This window comes from Parasteatoda tepidariorum, chromosome 5, assembly GCF_982258835.1.
Source record: "Parasteatoda tepidariorum strain Cologne lab strain chromosome 5, Ptep-v5.0, whole genome shotgun sequence".
Classification (NCBI taxonomy): domain Eukaryota; kingdom Metazoa; phylum Arthropoda; class Arachnida; order Araneae; family Theridiidae; genus Parasteatoda; species Parasteatoda tepidariorum.
In genome coordinates this window covers 33,761,916-33,775,761 of record NC_141759.1, presented here as the reverse complement: position 1 = coordinate 33,775,761, position 13,846 = coordinate 33,761,916, and the positions used below count along the sequence as shown (strand labels likewise).

The following is a 13,846-nucleotide window of genomic DNA, read 5'->3' as shown; positions in this document are numbered from 1 at the left end:
CATTTGAAATTGTACATTTGATTGCAATGGTTGCTGCTGATTGGTGGTTAAATGCATTTCACCAATCTCAAGGTTCTCATTTGCATTTTGGAATTCGCATGCAGTAAGAACGGTACGAACGAGGTGAATGCGTTTGTGTTTCTTTCCGTGTCATTTTATTTATAAATTTTTTTTTGAGAATTGAAGGTAAATGCATCGTTGGAAGATCGTCGCTCAGTAGAAAGAAAAAGTTTTTTCTTCGGGGGAGGGGGTCAAATTTTCTGTATGCTTGGCTCACTGTAAAATAAATAAATAAATAAAATCCAGGAAATTTCAAAGTGAAACATAGCTGGAAAATATACAAACTGTATACTACCATTCAACTTTCACTGCAAATCATAAGGGTAAAGAGTTCTAGATTAACATAAAGAGAAGGCCCTAGTAGCATTCTTCTCTTCTAGTTTGGTGATAAATCCAGTTTTTAAAGACTTAATTTGTTTTTAAAATCATTAGCTCGGTTTGACGCGATCCCTGGTTTACTTAGTTCAAATCTCGAGGTTGATTGCGTTTTCTTTCGCGTGTTCTCTTCCTGTGTTTTACTGCCATATTTTTTTTTAAGGTAAATTATTGAGTTTACAGCAGAAATAGCTTACAAAATATCGGAACTTTTAAAATTTCAGCATATTTATACTGTGTAATTTTGACGGAATACATCGTTGCAAACTCTTATCGCCACGTAAGAGAATAAACTTGTAAGTAATTCTAAAATTATACCATATAGATAGATTTTATACTGTTAGTGCACTAACAGTATTTAAGTTTTTATTCAATTTAATGGTTATTTTGAGTTAATTTTTCATTTATGAAGTCTTATGGTTATTTTCGTATGCGACTTTCTTCATGTGCATTTTTTTAATAAATAGCTTAATTCATACTATTAATAAAGTCAACTTGGACTAGCCTTAAGTTAACATGATAGAATATGAAGTGGTGAAGGTTTGAAATTATGAATTCATATTTTTTACCCTAGATTACTGAACTTAAAGCAGTGTTACTCTGAGACCAATCGTTCGACTCATAGACTACATTTTTAACTTTATTAAAGTGATATAACTAAACTTAAATCAGTGTTATTTTGTAATTAATCAATCGACTCGTAGACTACGTTTTTAATACAATTAAACCGAGTTATAAACTTAAATCAGTGTTACTCTGTAATCATTCATTCGACTCATAGATTATATTTATAATTCGAATTACCCGAGATAACTAAACTTAAATCAGTATTACGATGTATTTAAAATCTGCGTTACTCTGTAACTAATCATTCAGCTCATAGAATCAATCATTCAAATTACTGAGGTTTTAAGAATATATGCGAAATTAGACAAATGTATAGTTATCTAGGGTTAAACATTGTTTGTATTAAAAGAAGTAGTCGATGTAAAAGACAGTTAGTATATTTTTGTAAAAAATTAGTTGCAGAATTTTAAACATCTAATTTGCAGCCATTTACTTTAAGTAGCGAAAGAATCAATACAACAGAGATGTTCCGAATTTTATTAGATCTGTCCAGGACAGGTCGTTTATCTCTTGAAATTTCAAATTCGGAAACTTAATCTCTAAAAGATATATGTATTCGAATTTCAATTTTCAACCCACAATCCATATTCTTCAGCTGACTGTATAAGTACCGAAACTGAGATAACTAATGATAATGGACTTCTGGAAGTCATTAAATTCGATCATAAAGTTTAAGTCGTTAAAAGTTGGCAATGCGCGCAGATGGTTAAGTCGTTTGGCGGGAGGCGCCGTTTGATGAGAAACTGCATCATTTCTTGCCAGATACAAGTCCATTCCTTATCCCGCAGAAATGAATAAATGATCGAAGAGGAAAGATTTGATCTGGATTTGATCCAAATAATCGCTTTGTCCCACTTTCCAGAAAAGAGGGACATAGGACTTATTCGAACGCAATATGTTTCGATTTCAAAGACATTGAAAAAGTTAGCCTTTTTTTTTAAGTATTACCCATTTTTTAAACTAAGATTATGGTAGAACTGCAGTAAAAAGTTTTATAGACGCTGATATGTTTCTGGATTGTATACATAGCCATTGGTTTGGCAAGAAAGAATTGGGGAAAATATCTTTTAACCGTAACATCACGAAGGAAATAAATTGCTTTTATGGAATGGGTGTTCTTTTCTGGCAGTTTCGAAACAGAATATTCTAACTGTTGCTTGCCTGTATTTTTTAGATAATGTTTGAATGGTATTTTATACAAGCATTTATGATAAAAGAAACCAGACGAATAAAATGTTATCTGCATACTTTAAGTATAGCTTATATCCCGATTTCAGACACAGTTATAATATGATTACAAATTTTTTCACGCACAATTTCAAAATTTGTAAGTTTATTTTTTAAAGGTATTCAAAAATTACACAATTTTCTTAGGTAGATCAGCTCTACTTCAGGAATGAGTAATAACGCATTAGCATGAACGATCACAAATCAAAATCCATGAAAAATGCATCAAACAGTTTATTTATTAGTCGCTCTCTTTCCCCCCCCCCTTTTTTTTGGGACAAAGAACACGTTTTTATAAGCATAGCTGCCATTAAACTAATTTTTGATAGTGACAGAAAAACATCATTTTGATTAACAATTGTAATCAAGAACATTTTTAACCCATTTTGGGCCCACGTAAACCCTCCGAGTACAATAAAAAATATCTTTCATTCTGGTAGTAAAAGCAATGCATTAATATTTTTATGAACTAGAATTTAACACGTTGAGCACGGCGTCAGCCATCGGTGGCTGACTCTGGACTTTCCATTTAAGCCGCCGGTGGCTGACACTAAAATCACATTTAGGGTATCAACCACCGGCGGCTGATACTGAAATTACATTTAGGGTGTCAACCACAGGTGGCTGACACTGAAATTACATTTAGGCTGCGTCAACCACCGGTGGCTGACACTGAAATTACATTTAGGCTGCGTCTGCCCAACGCCTCCTATAACTGAAAGCCTCCGCACGGTTTTTTGTTGGTAGTCTGATCAGACCACTATGAAGATAAACCAATTAGTGAAAGAACCATTTAATATGAAATCTATTAAAAATTAGAAAGTGGTAGCAAATATATGTCTAAAAATTTGTTTAATTTATGAATATAATTGGTTTGTTTCATTTACTTGTCAACCACTACAGATTAAATTCTCAAATATATATGTTAAATTTCTATGCGCACGAGTTGTTCGCATTTTAAGTAATCTGCGCAGACTACTTATAAGAAACCGTGTGGAGGCTTAATGCTCCGAACACGCCAAAGATAATTACAAAGTAAATTTCGCAAATATTTGACTATTTTTGCTTGCTTTTTAAAAGGTACAGCATGATATAAGTATTTAGTTCCATAAAGCATACCTGCCAACTTTTACGCATTTGGCGTAAAATTTTATTTTTACATTTAAAGTGGTAGTAAATATGTACTATTATTTCTTTTATAAACTTATTTTTAAATGATTTTGATCACCACTATTCTTAAAATAATTAATCATATATATTAATATGTGCTACTGTCATGGTTTACAGCTTAAGCTTTTTCAAATACATCGTATTTTTATGCTTAAAATCGAAATTTTAAATCCATTTTAATACCACTGGGAAAAATAATAATGGAAGGGATAAAAAGTTGGCAGGTATGCATAAAGTGATGAATTATATAAGCCAATGAACTATTTAGAAATAGTGGTAGATAAATATCTACTAAAATTGAATTTATTAAACCAGGAATCCCAATTGATAAACTACCACCTTAAAATATTCATGTCCTGTCCGGAGCAAGTTGGCATCTCTGCTAATGAGTTAAATTTATAATGATAATATTTTAAAAAAGTGAGTGAGGCACAGAAAATTTATTTAGGAAGTCTGCCACCAATAAAGATAAAGAACGTGGATTTAAACTAGAGCAATACTTTGCTAACTAGGAAGCCAATTACCCGAAACTTATAAGTTGAAGTAGTATGTTAAAATCAGCTACACCGTGTCTTCTAAGCAGTTTGGGAATAAAGCACGTGTCTTTAAACTCAAAAAAAGTTTTATTACTTAACAAAGAAGGGAGACATGTCCTAATTTTCTCCTTAAGTGCAATCGCATCAAATCAAGAAATTTCTTTTTCGAAGTTGAAGCTAGAATTTTCTAACAATTTATCGAGGAAAGTTTCCGATTATTTCTTCCAAAAATAATCGTAATTGCCTCCAACGAAAGTATAATGACAAGTACGTCGAAGTTAATGGCTGGTATTGATGCTAATCCTTAGTTGTTATCTGAAGATAACAAGTTTGAGGAACTTGGTTAATGCTAACAAAAATGCGTGCATTTTTTTTTCTCCAGTTCTTCCGAGGTATTCTGAAGTGCGAACTTTAAGAATTAGTTAAAGTGTTGCTCCGAAGTTTTACGGATATTTTTAATAGGATTCCCGTTGTGTTAACGAGTTGAAAATTTTTTTCTTTCCAATTTTTATTTCAAAAGAACAAAAATAAAACGGATTTCAGTTTCTTTTGGAGATTACAGGAGGTGATTTACTTTTGGTGAAACTAATGAGTAACTGCCAACTTTTACGAATTTTGCGTATAAATTCATTTTTACATTTAAAGTCGCCGTAAAAATTTTGCTTCTTATATATCTCTTGGATATATAAAATTTAATCTAAAATGATTTTGACCACTACATACAAATGAATTAACGCTTATAAAAGCGTACAATAGTATTTAAGAACTCTGAAAAAAGAATAAGAAAGATGTTTCCGCTTATAATTGCAATTAAATTTTTACTGGTACTTTCTTCTAAAACGTGAAAATCATCCTGGGAAAAATTATAAGTTAGCAGGTATGCATACGAATTATTTTTCAGAAAATGCGACGTTAGGGCTTTTTGCCTTTTGTCAATTTATTTTTTTCATGAAGAGTTTTCTTCAGAAAAAACATTATTCATGCATTCTAATTACATTTCTTAAAAAGCATTAAATTTAATTTCTCATTAATATTATGACTCTAATTATAATTTGATATTAACCCTCTGAATTTCTCTTTAATATTTGATTTGACACTCACGATAGTAATTGTTATATTTTCATAATGAATACATATCTTCAACTATTATTCATCTATTGTGAAAAGCCGAATCATGGCCAAATCATTATGATACAAAAAAGCTTTGCGCCAATGACGTTTGTCAGGCACAATCTTTCCTACGTTGAAATGAACACTCCAAAGGTCAATCGTCTTCTTACATTGAACGGACTGTTTATATTTGTGTTTCCTTAACGTTGATTTTAGCCATATTTATTATAATAAAATTGGAGGTTAAGGCTTTAAAATTTCTTGAACAACGGTACGATAGTAGGAATGTAGTCAACTATATTCAGAGATGCTAACTGGTTCGGACACGCCAGAATAATTTAATAAAAAACGGTAAATAACTACAAAGTAAATTTTGAAAATATTTAAATATTTTTGCTTGCTTTTCAAAAGGTATAGAATGACATACGTGCTATAAAGCGGTGAATTTTATAAGTCTACGAATTATTTAGAAATAGTGGCGGATAAAAATCTACTAAATTGAATTTATTAAACCAAGAATCACAACTGATAAACTACCACTTTAAAATATATCTTTGCTGTCCGGAGCAAGTTGGCATTTCTGTATATTGTGCATAGGCCACCTTGACTTACAAGCTGGTTACTTACAAGCGTTACAAGCTGGTTCTAGTTAGATAGACTTCAAGCCACCACTATGGGCAGAACCCCAGTTCTTTGCAATGACAGTTCAGAGAACCGCGATGGCTCAGGGGATAGAGTGTTCGCCTTCCAATGAGGTGAACCAGGGTTCGATCCCGGCGATGGCTGATCGATACGAATTCCGCATCCGGCTTGCACCGACCACAGTGCTGACGTGAAATATCCTCAGTGGTAGACGGATCATGTGTTAGAAACCCCTTGCCATCAGGTTAACCGTGGGAGGTTCTCGTGGTCTTCCTCTCCATGTAACGCAAATGCTGTTAGCTCCATCAAAAAGTCCTCCACGAAGGCAAATTTTTCCCAATGCTCGATCCAGGAGTTCCCTTTTTTCTGGATTGGGTTCAAAATTACAAGGCTACGGAGTCGAGCATTAGTAGTCGTAAACCCATAAAATTGGGTCGGCTGTTCAACGACGGTTATAAAATGTAAAAAATAAAGTGACAGTTCAGAGCCTTAGATAGTGATTTTCTCAATATTAATAGTTAAAAATCAGCCTATATCAGCAAAATTAATTTCCTACAGTTATTTAAAGCATTATTGATTATGCTGATTGATGATGTATTTTAACTGATTTATCTCTGTGTTTTCCAGGTTTCTTCGAAAGGAGAATCTCACAGTACTCGTCACGCATCGAAAGCTGCTAATGAAACAAAAAACAGTTATAAGAAATTAGTACCTTGTGAGTACACTTTTTTTTAATACTAATAAAGATCAAATGAATATTCTTAATAACTGTTCTCTCTTACTGCGAAAAGTATCTGATAAAGGTACAGAGGTAAATTATACTCACGTTACGTTCTATGTAAAAATGCGAGTAAAATACATTTGACTGAAAAAATGACATTTATTTATTTATTTTTGACATAATTTTCTTAGACATTCAAACAATTGTGCACATTAGAGTTCCTATGTTTAACCAGTCAGAGACACAGGCAATATTCTCAGTTGTCAGTGATCATTAACGCGTTGAATGTCATGTGGGTCACCGGTGACCGGCCCTTAGTTTGGTCGTAGAGCCACGGCGGTCACCGGTGACCGGCGAAGCCAAGATTATTAGAAACACATAATTCGATTAAATTTTTAATTTGGACTACCAAACCAACGAACCACCTTGAATAACTTTTAATCTAATTATCAGATTTTCACATTCTAGGACTTCATCTTAATGGTTTGAAAGGGTATTCTCAAATAGGGTAATTAATACGATATTTATTCAGAGAAAGTACGTTTTTGAGGCTGATTTCTTAACTTAAAATAAGGTCTGCACTAATTAGTATATTTGAATTCACTCTCGAACCACGAGGATTGAGTCCTAAAATGGGAAGATCCAATCATTACATCAAAAGCTATTCAAGGTGATCAGTTTTTTATTTTGCGTACTGTAAGTACAATTTACGTCTGGTTTATTATTGTCAATTCACAAGAAATGTTTCTGTATTTACAGTTGATTATAATCGAGTGGTTTTGGAGCCTCTACCAGGTGTTCCAGATTCAGATTACATTAACGCCTCTTATATAGATGTAAGTAGAATCTCTAAAATGTGATTATATTTACTGTTATTTTTCACATGGATTTAAATCTTTAAATATGGTCTTTGTAGCTCTTTATTCTCTTTAAAGTACGTAAAGTGCCTTAAATCGAGGGTTAGTACAAAAATAATAAAAAGTATTATCAGAATGAAACAAAAAAAAACTGTTTTAGTTTTACCAAACGTGTTTATCACCACGTTTTTTCCAAAGTAAAATATATTTACAATAAGATTTTAGACAAGATTTTTTCAACTTTTTAAAAATATCATACAAATTATGATCTTTACCTTTTAAAACTCAACGATTGAATGCGAAAGTGCATTGCTAAAATTTTTAATCGAAATTTGCTGTACCGGAAAGGGTTTATGGGTGCCAACTGCTCTTCCTTCGACCAAAGTTCTTATAAACTTTCCAGAAATTTGCTCTACGGGAAAGGATTTATGGGTGCCAACTGTTCCTCCTTCTACCAAAGTTTTTATAAACTTTCAGAAATTTACTGAACGGGAAAGGGTTTATGGGTGCCAACTGCTTCTCCTTATCAGGTCAGCTAAACTATGAATTAAATCTAATAAACATCCACATACTTGCCAACAATATTCTCTCTAAGAACGATTTTCTCTAGTGGCAGTTGATTTCAATAATAATTGATTTCAAATTGAATTTCAATAATAAGCAGAAATATATTCTTTATTTTGTTAAAAGAGTTCAAGAATAACAACATATAATTATAATACACTTATATAAATAATTCTACAAACTCTTAGTTCTTTGTAAACAGAAATGTTTAAACCAAACTTATAAAGAAAAACCATGGGATTTTTGGTCTTCGTATGCATGCTCTTTTTTCTTTATTTATTACACATAAACATGCAGCTCAAAGACGTAAGTCTTTGTCAAGGGAAGAATATACAACAAAACGATACATCTAGGGTTACAGTGAATTCGAATCCGCTATCTTCAAGCTGCAGAACATTTGGCGAAGGTGACAGAATGCCTCCACATGGTTTCAAACTCTTTAAAAGCTGAACCAGTTTGCGCATTAAACCAACTTCGAAGATGAAAATTCACGAAGGAATTTTATCTTATTTACGTATTTATATATTTGATACATAAATATGTGATGGTTTTCAAAGAAGAGTAAAAAAAATTTATTCTTTCGTCTAGATAAAATTAAGATGGAAAAGTGCTACCATTTTTTTTCACTGGATTTCTTCCATGACAACTGGATCTAGATCACTTTTATGGTGATCAGAACGGACTACTTATAATAAAAATCATGTGGAGGCTTTTCGTTATAGGAGGTTATGGCTAAAGAGATCCTGAAAAGCGGATGAATTATTGGAATTACATACTACATTTGCAGTCTTGTGGGCTCAATTTAGTTTCATAAACCTTTGCCAAAAGAAGGACAGCACGATGATGCATTCAGGGTAACAGAGGGATTTGAACCCGCTACCTCCACGCTAAAGTGGATGAATAAAACCCATGCAAATTAGTAGATAAAATTGTTTACAGTTTTAGTGGTTTGTTTTATTATCGAAAATAAGAGAGTCACAATTTTTATCCCACCTTATCTAAAATCGTTATGCAAATAGTTTGTAAAATGACTGTCACTTTTGCTTAAAAAATATATTGCAATTGCGTAATTTCATAATAAAATACAGGGCTATGCGAACTACTATGTTTTTTTGAAAAATCATTTATAGAGTGGTGGACAGTTAAAAACTCAAGTTTTACAGAATATTTGGTAATTTTGCCAACATTTCAAAAGATTCACCACGAGAGACTTCGAATAAAGTGGTGTTTCATATGCACTTTTGAATTAATTTCTAGAAGTGATGCGGAAAGTAACTTCACATCAAAGTTACAGAACAAAGAATCATACATGTAAATATAAAATTAACCACCACCAGAGATGCCAACCTACTCCGCTTTGTGAAAAAATATATTTTCTAATGGTAACGAATTTAAGTTATTTTTAGTTTTGCATTTTTCATTTTAAATAAATTTTCTATCACCACCTATCAAACATTCAAGGTATCATATCAAATGCAACTTTATTGCAGATATCATGAGGGGACACTTTTAAATTGTAAGCGTAATTATCTGCATTCTGTAAATTTCATCCCTTAACACGCTACCAATTTGTTAAAACTTTTGCAGAAAGCGGGCAATGTTTACCCTTTAACACGCTACCAATTTGTTAAAACTTCTGCCGAAAGCAGAGCAGTTAGCATTCCTGTACCACGAGAGTAAATGGTTCAAAAGGCATAGAAATCTGGCAAACTTGAATGTATATTTCTCGTTTGTGGCAACATAGACTGCGTTATTTCTCTAAATATTGGCAACATAGTTATTATTCATTTTGTTAGGCTGTCTTAACCCTTTCCAGTGCTGTGTAGTTAGTCTGGCAACACAATTTCCCCAAATGCTACAAACCACCAGCAATGTAAAATAAATTGATTTTAAACTTTAATGAACCACTATGAATTCTTAAATGATCCATATGAATACTCCTTTGCTTCATTTGCATTCCACAACCTCATCGAAGCACTAAACAGATCAAGCTCAAGATGAATTGGAAAAGGGACGCCAGCGGCTTTAGGTGCCCAGATATTTAATACAGTTTAAGTTTAATGAATTCCTAAAACGACAAAGAGCTGAAGTATGTTGCTTCACTTAGAATGTACTGCCTAAGATCGCGGCAGCTGATGAGTTGCCTGATTATAATTGTGTGTAAATGAAGTTATTTACGTTCGTTAACGATTAATTTGTTAATTTAAAGATTTTTTTATGTAACTTGTATTAATTAATGCATGTTAAGTATTCCATTAGGCGTCAAAGTTGTATTTTCAGGAACATTTCTACTTTTATATTAAAAGAGATAAAATTGGTACCTCAGTTGTTAAGGATCCTGAATTTGATTTGAAATAATATGAAATTTGTGTCCACCATAATATAAACTTCACTATTTTCTTCTAAAATCATACGATCTCGATTATTTAACACTAAATTTGTTCACTTTGCAGAGATGCCAACTGCTCCGGACACGCCAAAATAATTTTAAAAAAACGGTAAATAACTCCAAGGTAAATTTTGCAAAGATTTGAGTATTTTTACTTACTTACTTTATTTAAAAACAACTGGGCACCTGGGCCGCGCAGCGGCCCCTATCCCATTCATCGTGAAACTACAACAATGAGGTAAAAACATTTTGAATATAAGCAGTCGTTGTGGTAGCTTTACAATAATATTACCATGATTAGAGAAAATACAAACTTGAACTGAGATATTTACAGTAATTGCCATGAAAATATGTACAGAAAATATAACGTTGATTTGAAAAAATTACAACTTGAACAAAGATATTTACATTAATTGCCATAAATATGTACAGAAAATTGAATATGAGAATTAATAAATGATGATTATGTATACACAAAAGTCGTGATTCAAGAACGTGAAGATTTAACATAAATTTTCGACAGGCCTTAGTGGCGCCATCTAGCATGCTCAACTTTAATTTGAAAGGGCAGTATGCAGTATTTATTTATAATCGGTATGGAAAATTAGAGTTCTGAATAATAATAAGAGTTCAAATAAAAGTTCAAATCAAGTAAAAAAAAGATGTTACTGTGCAAGAGTGGCTTCCCCCATAATCCTTTGAAACAGTTGAAGCACTTCTTGATTTTTTAAAAGTTCTTGCAATTCTTTAATTATTGTAACCAGCCTTTGAGCAAGTCCTGTTATTGTTGGTGGTATGGCACGTGTTCCCCTCCTGCGGGGACGGGCTCTGCACCCCGTGTAGTTGGCTGTATGAGAGTCTCCGCAATTGCTGCACTTAGGTTGTGTATTTTTATCTTTTTGGCACTCGTATGATCGGTGTTTGGCGGCGCACTTTACACATCTTGATGGTGAATTACATGATCTTTGACTGTGGCCAAATTCTTGGCAGTTGTAACACTGGATTGGATTTTGCCCGCCTCGGAACCTTTCAATACTGACCGGGATACTTTGTATATTGGTGATAGAGAAAATTTGTCGATTAACATATGTTTCTGTGAGAATTGTAAGAAAAAGTGGGAGGAGCCTGTAGGTCCCGCACACTTTTCTCTTAAACTGAATTATCTTTTGCGTTATGATGTCTGACTTCGCCAGTTGCTGGGAGATATGATCAGTACAGAATCCAACTGGAAGACCACGAATAAGAACTTTTATATGCTTAATTGGTTGAACTTTTGCTGGAGTTGTGGGTGGATCTACAGTTGAACTGGAATATTCCTTGGGTGGGGCTACGTCAGTATCAGATATAGATTCAGATGGTTGTAAGGAGGTGGCGGTATCTATCGGTGAAAAAGGTTTACTATTCGTGGTCATGATTAGATTTGCTTCAGCTTTTTTGACATTATTTTTCTTTTTCTTCTTCTTTAAAGGGGGTTCTGCAATATTTTTGGTTGAGCTTTCTGAATCTGTGGTTGACTCATTCCCCGTCTGTTTCAAAAGTTGGCCTCCTTCATAAGTTTTCATATCAATGACATCAATTGGTGTTGTCGGTATTTCGGGCCTATTTGGCACAGGCATGAGAAACTGCTCTAATTGATTTAGTTTCTCAAGTAGTTCTTTATTTTTCCTTTCATCTTCTTTAATTCTTCTTTCCATGTCTGCTAACTCTTTAGCCATTTTGGTTTCAAAATCCGAGCATTCCTCATCCGACGTTGAGCCACGTGCAGGTCTTTCGGTCAGCCGCTTTCCGCCACGTCCGTGGTGGTGATACGTAGCCATTGTTGCGTGATTGCAAATATTAATTTCAGCAGTGATGTTAACGTAAATTGAAAGCTACTATATCGGGCAGAATCGTTTAACTTAACTTGCATCTACTTATACTCTTAAGTTAACTCAGAATTAGAAAACATACATGATTGCAAGAGTATGAAATAGGTATTACTCACTCAAAAGACACCAATGAAAATCCGAAAGTTCTACGACCTCCTAAAAGCATAAATTGTTCTTCCACGTCACATCAGAGCATCAAAAACAACATCGGTAGAGAGATGTCATCGAGATATGTCATCGCATCCTGTAGCTGTAATCAAATTTTCATACCCGATTTGAGTATTTTTGCTTGCTTTTTAAAACTTATAGCATGACATAAGTATAATAAAGTGGTGAATTATATAAGTCTACAAATTATTTAGAAATAGTGGTGGAAAAAAATCTGCTAAATCGAATTTATTAAACCAAGAATCACCCTTGATAAACTATCATTTTGAAATATATATTTGCTGTTCGGAGCAAGTTGGCATCGCTAACTTTGATAAGCACTAATGTACTGCCTAAGATCGCAGCAGCTGCTGAGTTGCCTGATTATAATTGTGTGTAAATTACGTTATTTACGTTCATTAACGATTAATTTGTTAATTTAATGATTCTTTATGTAACTTGTATTAATTAATGCGTGTTAATTTTCCATTAGGCGTCAAAGTTCCCATTTCAGAAACGTTTCCATTTTTATATTCAAGGGAATAAAACTGGTACCACAGTTATTAAATTTCTTGAATTTGATTTGAAATAATATGAAATTTGAGCCAACCATAATTTAAACTTGACTAATTTCTTCTAAAATCATACGATCTCGATTTTTTAACAGTAAAACTGTTCACATTTTTTAAACACTAGTGTCGCTAAGCACTTATTTCATAGAAGCATTTTTCACAGTAATAAAGATTACTCGATAAGAAATGGATTAAAATTATCTGTTAATTAAAAAAAATAATTGAGTTTAATTGCTTCTATTAATCCTATATGGGTATATGGCGAAAAGTCAAAAGAGATTTTTACAGCATAAAAAGTGATAATTTTCAGGTAATTTCATTGATTAAAAAATACCCAAAATAATATAGTGCAATATAGATAATATATATAGATATATTATCAAAATAATATAGATGCGCTGCAAAATAATGTAGACAAATATAATATAGATGCCCAAAAATGTTTTTTAAATAAATGCATTTCAATGAGTTAATTTAATAATCAAGCAAAAAGTGAATTTTTAATTTTTTTTTTACATAACAGTAAGGAATTGATATTACAACTTGACGAAATGTATCCCTTCAAATCTTCGACATTATAATGCCATTTCAAATATAAATATAGTGTATAACGCTTCAAAGTTAAATACACCACATAAAAATATGTCTGAGTAATTGAAAATCCTAAAGAAGTACTGTTACATTTTAATAAAATGTATTGCTTAAAATATTTCGGGCTACCATGACAATGCAAATACAAATTGTGTAACTCAATGTTTAATAGATCGAGAAAAAAATTGATTTGTCAGATTGATTGAAGATGGTAAAGAAGCATTCTTCATTTCTTCAAGCATTTCACATTGCCTCGCCATTGCAAATACAAATATACTAGGAGGCTTCGCCCCCTGCTCGCTGGCGCTCGCCAACCCCCGGAAATACTTTCACAGTACATTTCGGATTGCTTCGCAATCCGATGCTCGCTTTGCTCGCTCATTAGATACG

General features: G+C 32.8%; 1 protein-coding gene across 1 annotated transcript in view; it reads left to right on the top strand.

Annotated features, from left to right (window-relative positions):
* Ptp36E (protein tyrosine phosphatase 36E) overlaps positions 1-13,846 on the top strand; it is a 148,706-nt gene that overhangs the window by 81,386 nt on the left and 53,474 nt on the right. Inside the window, exons 2-3 of the mRNA XM_087163636.1 lie at positions 6,375-6,462; positions 7,228-7,304. Of these exons, the coding sequence (XP_087019762.1) occupies positions 6,375-6,462; positions 7,228-7,304 (165 nt within the window). The remainder of the gene's footprint in view (positions 1-6,374; positions 6,463-7,227; positions 7,305-13,846) is intronic.